Here is a 7,346-nt window from a genome sequence, read left to right as displayed (position 1 = left end):
AGCTTAATGAATCCGTTAAATGCTGCTGACTTGAATTTTCTAACCAAAGTGCTGTATCAGACATTCAGATGTCACTAAAATAAATTCACTTCAGTGTCTGAAGAAACATTTACGCCACAAAACAGAACCTTTAACTTGTGTATTTTTTATAGATTTAATTCACTTTTAACCAAAATGGCCAAAATCTAAAATCTTAACTTGATCAGGAAAACCTAAACTTTATTGTTTGAGAACTTCTCCAGTGCAAGAGCAGAACACTTTACTGTGGGGTTTTAATAAACAAAGAAGTAGAGAGCATAGAACCTTCATTTATTTGTGATATTTATTTTTAATTGCTCCACTTTCCTCAGCTGTTTCTGTCTACTGAGGAGAAGAAAACCTGCCGAAGAAGAGGATGGACTTGGTGTGATTGTGCCTGATGAAGAAGAGGAAGGGGTGATCTGCCATGAAGTGTTCCTCCTTCAACATGCAGAAAGAAACCATGCCGGCAGTGGCTGCAGCCGCTTCTGTTCCCTCTTCGTTCACCTCCACAAAGGCCTTGTGGGCCACCGTAGACAAGAAGAGCCCCCCGTCTCCGTTCATGCCAGACAGGTCGGACTTGGCCGAGCAGAACACGTCAGCCATGCCCATTTTAGCCAGAGGCTCGTTCAGCTCGTACTCCTCCTCCAGCTTGAACTTCGGCAGGTGGAGGAGGATCTCTGAATGGACGTCCATGTTTCCTCTGTCGGTCCATTCGTTCAGCCTCTCCTGCGTCAGCTCCTTCTCCAGCTGCGACAGAGGAAATCGATCAAGCTGCAGCTCGGGAGGAGCCGTCAGAGACAGATAATTTTCTTGTTTTTTGCTGCGTACCTTCAGCAGAGGGCTGGATCCGTCGGACGCCTCCTCGGGCAGCAGGATGAACATGCTGAGCTCGTTGTCTACGTACGGCAGCTCCAGGATCTGCACTCCAAAGTCAGGGATGTAGTTGTAGGGGAGCTTCTTCATCTGGTACATCATCTGGACTGTTTTAGTCTCATTCTGACACACAACATACAGAAAACAGATCTTCAGAACATCTGTGGTTCTTCCAGCCTTAAATAATAATAATAATCAGTTTCTTCTGCCTCAGCATTAGTCGGTACCTGGTTGACCTTAAAGGGCATCTCCTTGGTGTTCGTCGCATCAAAGCGGTTCATCCAGTTTCCCTTGAAGTAGATCGCGTTCACCAGAGCCAGCCTTGTCATCGAGTCGACCATTCCTGGCTTCAGAAGGTCCTTTATCTTATCTGAAAGACACGGACATAATGCATTATTAGTGTCCCGTCCAGAGACGAAGGGAATGAAATGACTCGCTGCTGCAGGCTCTAACTTTCTGTCTGCTGCTCCACCCAGCCGTTGATCTCCGCTCTGCAGTCCTCAGGAGATCCGATGAAATCGACCGCCTCCAGGGTTGCCTGGTAGAACTTCTGTGTCTGCTTCAGGAACGCCTGCAAATACAAAACATCTTGGTTTTTATCCGGTCCTCACAGTTTTATATTTGAGCGACTATAAAAAAAAAAAAAAGAGCAGACGCTGCCTGAAGACTCACAGGAAGAAAATTGGTGGTCTTTTCTCCATAAAGGCGATTGGCTAGTTTCAGGATGTAAGACGCTGATGGAGAGTTGATGTGGGTGTTGAGTGTCTGGAAGTCTGCGTGGACGTCTCGACCGGAGCTGAATAACAGAGCCTAAAAAACAGAACAGGATGATAATATTACAGAAGGCTACAGCGAGCAGAGTGTATCAGCAGATTTTAGTTCAGCTGATTTTAGGGTTAGGATTTGTTTTTCTGATTGGTAGCTGCTTGAGTTCTGATCATTTTAATCTTTAACAACTGAGTTTTTATTTTCTTCAGCAGATTTCATCAGACTCAGCCAGCGTTCCTCTGTTTTAAACGCAGCACGAACGAAGGAACTGCAAATGGAGATTTGATTTTTTTGTCATTTGGCCAACACAAAGGCAAGTCATCGAAACAAAATCTATTTAAACAAGAGCAGCAGCTTCCTGGATTACGAAACCTTTTTAAGGGTAACTGCTCCACGCTCAGAAACTTTGTTTTTACAACGTTCTGCTTTTCAGTGAACAATACAGAGCTTGTTCCTGAGGTGTTAAAGGGAGGTCAAGGTCTAGGTGTTCCTACAGGCAGACAGCCTCTCCCTGGACACACCTCTTTACTTTAACTTCACTTTAACACGAGTGGCTTCAGGACGCAGAGTGTAAGTTTTCCTGGGAGGGTGAGATGTTGGGTTCAGAGTCCAAAACCAGCTTTAAGTTACTTTTAGAGGCCGTCTTCTTGGTCTGCAGCTGGAACTCAGTGCAGCCCTGCATTTTATTTTAAATTAGAAGAAGAAAACAGGACCAGTTATAATCTACTGGCTACTGATTAGAGAAATTATTGCTGAGTTTTATGGTTCTTTATGACCCGGTCTTGTTCTGGTTCGAACATAACTCCATCTAGAACACCACGGTCAGTGTGTTCCTTGAAATAAACACAAAACGAGGGGAGATTTGAAATCAGACGTTAACGAAGTCGTGCTGCTGACCTTTGCCATCTGAGCAGCGGTGTCGCCCTTTGCTCCCAGGAAGACCATCGCCATGGCCGAGCTGATGCTCAGCGGCGACAGGAAGATGTTCCGGGTCGGCTTCGCTTCGCTCAGGGTGCGAAACAACTCCAGGGCAAAATCTGTGTTTGAGGGGCTGATGGCGGCCATGACTGAAGACGTTCCGTTTCCCTGCGGTGGGAAAATACAAAACCATTCAGACACACAAACAATTTAACTAAATCACATTTTCTAGCTGAAACTAGACTCAAAAATATTCTAATTATTCTTTAACCTCAGTGTGCAAAAGTCTTCAGCCACCCCTCTTTTCTTTAGATTCCAATATTCTGAACAAATTCCTATTTCCAGACTGAATTTTGTCAATTTTCAGGCTATTCCTGATGTCTGAGTATAAAGCTGACTGTTTATTTATTTCTGTGATTTGATGAAATTGTATTTTAGTTAATCTTTATTATTTTAACATTGCCACTGTTTCTATACCTCTCTGGAAAACATTTAGGTCAGTGAGAGTTGTTTTTAAATGTGAAATTTAAAAAGGTAAACTTATTTGACCTTGTTTAGTCTTATGCAATAAAACATGAGGTTTATTTTGATTAATATTCTTATTCAGAGAAAACCAGAAGAAGTTGTTTTACTGGCTGTTTTTATGCAACACATGTTCTTAATTAGGTTAATCTTTCTTATATTTATAATAATTATAAAAAGCATTTTTAGACTTCTTTGTCTTCAGAAAGTAAAATGTTTTAAAGAACTGAACTGAGAGGCAGAAATGATCTTATCTAAACTCTGGAGAACCTTTAAAGAACCTCACAGGAACCCTGTTAGAAAGCTGCCTGCAAACATGATGAGTTCTCCTGATAATAACAATATTAACAGTTCCTTCAGCAAACCAGAGCGTTTCTTGCAGAAAGTCTCAAATTACGCGGAAATGAACCTTTAATGAAGTTCAGCACCGGAAGAAGCTCTTTGTTCTTCCTGCGTTTTATTATAATGATTTATTTACCTGCTGTGAAGCAGAAATCCCCCTGAAGGCCGTTTCCGCCGGACGCGTCCTGCTCGGAGAGGTTCTGCTGGAAACAGAACCGAGCCCAGCCCGGGGTGGGTGGCTGCGGGTGGGACGCGTGACTGCGCGATAAAACCCGACAAAACCCGGGATTTACTGCGAGGCAGGACGCGGAGCTGAGCCTGACCCCAGCCTGTTTGAATGGCTTAAAGAGGGCGGAGGCTGGCAATAAAACAGAAACACCCAGTATCTGCGGTGCAGAAGAAAGTCTTCTTCTTCGAGAAGAACTTCTTCTCGTTGTTGTGCCACCGGCGCAAAATCCGGCTAGAAGTCATGAGAAGTGAGGAGGGGGGAGTTTGTCCTTTTATTTGAGTTAAATCACCACCTGCTGAAAACGAATGTAGTGGTATAGAAGTATAGTAATTCCACAAATAGTTTCCAGGTGAGGAGTTCCGGTTCTGAGGGTGGGCGTGGTGTATACAAGGGAGCTGACCGCTCATTCAGGATGGGTCGTCTTTGTTTTCCCACTGTGTGGTTCGCGTCCGGTGGACTCTGGCAGCGGAAAGCAACAAATCGCTGGCTGGTGGTAGGTTTTCTCCCTTCACTGCACTTTAGCCGATCGTGGTCAGAAAATCTCAATTAAAGTGTGATTATAGGTAAAAACGCCTCAGCGCTACCCTCCTCTTCCTCGGTCTGCGAGTGTGTGTGTGTGTGCGCATGTTTGTGGATCGGCAGGTAAGAGATTAACACTCATTTAAGCTCCGGTTTCTTTTAATTTTAGTGACTAATCCTTTTATAGTCCCCACAGTTGGACCATTGCTGCTCTGTCGGTGTGCGTTTCCCGGATTTGTGCTGATTTGCTCTGCTTTTATCTACGTTCATCTCCCGGATGTTGTACGCCACTGTTTTTGAGGTTGGACTGTGGTGCTGTATCCGCCTGCATTGAAGCGTTTGGGGCGTGGCAGCGGCGCCCATCTCATCTCCCGCTGTGGCGTGACAAGAGGGCCACACCGGGTCCTGATGTTTTAATTTGTTTTGTCTGATTTCTATTTCTTATTTTGTTCACAGCCCCTTGTTTTTCTTTATTTAGCCCGGGCTGATATTCTCGTTTTTATTTAACTGTTTGTGTTTTGTTTCTGTTTGCAGCTCCTGAGGTCCGGTGTTGGTGTTGGTGTGGTGACGGCGTCTCCCCCGTTTGCGTGCTGTGATTCTTGAGTTTGGGTTGTCTCACTGTGTCTGGTGTTAATGGGTTGTTTTGGTTTGCGGTGCTTGGTGGATGTCGTCCCATAGCGCCCCCTCCGGCCGGTAACCTCAGCTGCTGCAGTTTTTTTACTTTCTTTTATTTATTTTGATTCGGTGTCCTTCTTAAAAGGACTAATTCGTTTTAAAATGAACTTTTTTTAGGAGAATTTAATAAAACTTCTTTTATAATTGTGAACTGCCTCAGATGTTTTAAATCTTCGCACAACTGAACCTGTGTGCCTCAGAGAGGAGGTAATATTCTCTGGGTGAAATTCCCAGAGTGGCGTTGTTGAGCAACCTATTGGAACTAAAATCCCATAAAATCCAAACTTCCGTCTAGTGACGCCACACAAACATGCTAAAAGAGAAATAAAAACACTATTAAAGCTGAATAATGTGCAGCCTGGAAGATTAGAACTGGCTCAAGGCTTAAAGTACTCTAACTCTAACATCTAACTCCTTTTATTCGTTGTTTGTGATCTTTTAGGCAACAAAGTGTCTTTACCTGAATGTAACCTGAAATTTAGTGGATTACATTTGAGTGAAAGGTGACTGAGGACCACTGAAAGCCCGGGCAGGTCAGATGTAGTTCATATTTCATCATAAGGTGTGTCTGATTTATTGTAGGCGTAGTCCTGTCTCCACCTGTAGCCTTAGTAAACCTGATAAACGTGCCTGATTCACAGAAACCTTTGGACCCAACCCTCCCTTTTAATCTCACCACAGTTCTTAGAAAGTATGTTGGCTTGGATAGGGGCCCAACTGGGAAATAAAATGTCTTTTCTAACTGTGATCTTCTGAAAGGCTAACAAAAGTGCACACAGAAAAATGTAGCGTTGGTAATTATAGTAATAGTTGATTATTAAATGATTGTTTACATATGTGTGCCTTTTTACACCCTCTGTGTTGTATTTAATAAACTTTTTCACTAAAAACAACAATCCTATAATTGTAACATAAAACAGTTGATTAGCAAGAAACAAAAAGATTCTCAAATTAAAAAGAAAAAGTAGAGCTAGATGAAATGTTTAAAACCCAGTTTATGTGGATTTATTGACTGGTTTTTGTGCGATATTGGAAGGAAGACTTAACTTTTTCCAGCAGAGGGAGTCAGAATAACGAACTGAGGAAGGGATCTAAATTAAGAAATATCTTCTCTTCATTCTCAGAATCAGGCAGCATAACAACAAACCCCTCAACCCTTTTTATATACACATCTCTGAACATTTGTTTCTGTATTAACATTTCCAGCTCTGCTTTATGTTCTTCTTCTTGTCATGTAGGACCCAAACGGAAAATAAAATACAGATATGTACCTAATAATGACATTTAAGCTAAAGCTGTTGTTATTTCTCACCTCAAATGGAGCTACTTGACACTAAAACAGCTTTCAGGTCAAGACAAAGTGAGTCATTCAGTCTGGAAGACAAATATTTCCTCCAGTGTTGGCAAAAAGGAGCAGCAGAACTAAAAGAGAGGAAATTCAGGACTTTCTGATTGTTCACAGTCCAAGTATTAATAAAGCTCCCAAATGGAACTGATCCTGTCAGACGACGTTTACATCCTTACACAGAGACGCATCTTAAACCTGCAGAGAAAGGAAACTATTTAACACATGATCATTCCTCCAGAGCCACAGAAGAGCAGAAGCAGGTCCTTTGAAGGAAGGCATTTTCAGCCATGTTTAAATGGCTGATTTTGTTGTCTGATTTGTTTTCCTCTCCTGACTAAAATGTGCAGACTGACCTAGAATCTGGTGGTGACACTCTGCCGTGTTTGGTAAGTTCCAGCTGACAGGATGAAGGCAGAGCCTCCGACCTTTCATAAATCTCATCGTTGTTATTCTGACTTATTTAAGCGTGAGATGAAAGCAGCAGCGGGGTGGAGGGGGCAGAGGGCTGACCTGTCATATTTGTCCTTCAGCAGGCACGTGGAGGATGCTCATGCCTCACACAAACACAGCAGGTACTCATGGAGTACAGATTACAAAGGCTTCTTTAAAGCCTCCCTGCTGAGAGGACTCTGAACCGGGTGGGGCTGTGGAAAAAGGAAGCTGACCACACAGCAAATGGATGCAACATTTTGGTGGTTCAGATGTTCAAAGCGAGAAGGTCAGGAGGGAAGTGCAGCAGTAATGACCACAGACGACCATCGAACATCAGGCTCGAGGCTTCAATCAGCCATCACTGCTGGAAGGCCAGGGTCCTGCAGCTCACCATCATTAATTTACAGCAGATAAGCTGATCTCAGCCGAGAGTTTAACTCATCACTTATTTGTTCTTCCTGTGTGTTAACTATGATCTGACTTCAGGGTGTTCACAATGTTGGACCCCACTCGAACACAATTACACAGATAAAATCAGTTGGTTCTAGTCTTTATTCAAACCAGGGGTGGAAATTAAAAATTTTGTCCACCAGCCATAGTGGCTGGTGGACAACAAGTCCTGTGAATTTGGAGACATTTGTTGTTTTTTTGCAAAAGTTACCAGGGGGGAACCTAATATTTCAGCCGTCTGAAATAATC

At 43.1% G+C, this 7,346-nt stretch overlaps 1 protein-coding gene and 1 long non-coding RNA gene across 2 annotated transcripts; one reads left to right on the top strand and one right to left on the bottom strand.

Moving 5' to 3' along the window:
* Window positions 1–288: 288 nt before the first annotated feature.
* On the bottom strand, window positions 289–3,886 carry LOC108243581 (leukocyte elastase inhibitor-like). Its single transcript, XM_017429137.3, has 7 exons — window positions 3,581–3,886; window positions 2,560–2,748; window positions 1,567–1,704; window positions 1,348–1,465; window positions 1,122–1,264; window positions 850–1,017; window positions 289–768 (listed from the first exon to the last, which is right to left on the bottom strand). The coding sequence occupies exons 2-7, from the start codon at window positions 2,725–2,727 to the stop codon at window positions 361–363; spliced, it is 1,143 nt and encodes a 380-aa protein (XP_017284626.1). The 5' UTR covers window positions 2,728–2,748; window positions 3,581–3,886; the 3' UTR covers window positions 289–360.
* A 139-nt stretch (window positions 3,887–4,025) lies between these two features.
* LOC108243582 lies at window positions 4,026–4,678 on the top strand. Its single transcript, XR_005232844.1, has 2 exons — window positions 4,026–4,166; window positions 4,237–4,678. It is a non-coding gene; the product is annotated as an uncharacterized LOC108243582 (long non-coding RNA).
* The last annotated feature ends 2,668 nt before the right edge of the window (window positions 4,679–7,346 follow it).

This window comes from Kryptolebias marmoratus, linkage group LG24, assembly GCF_001649575.2.
Source record: "Kryptolebias marmoratus isolate JLee-2015 linkage group LG24, ASM164957v2, whole genome shotgun sequence".
NCBI classification, from domain to species: Eukaryota; Metazoa; Chordata; class Actinopteri; order Cyprinodontiformes; family Rivulidae; genus Kryptolebias; species Kryptolebias marmoratus.
The sequence above is the reverse complement of the archived record's forward strand: the minus strand, read 5'-3'. Positions and strand labels throughout refer to the sequence as shown.

Excerpts from the sequence above, each read along its gene's own strand:
- LOC108243581 (XM_017429137.3), bottom strand. The coding sequence starts at position 2,727 with ATGGCCGCCATCAGCCCCTCAAACACAGATTTTGCCCTGGAGTTGTTT. Across the intron at positions 1,265-1,347 it reads GGTGGAGCAGCAGACAGAAA|ATAAGATAAAGGACCTTCTG; the intron begins GTTAGAGCCTGC and ends CGTGTCTTTCAG. Across the intron at positions 1,018-1,121 it reads TGCCCTTTAAGGTCAACCAG|AATGAGACTAAAACAGTCCA; the intron begins GTACCGACTAAT and ends GTTGTGTGTCAG.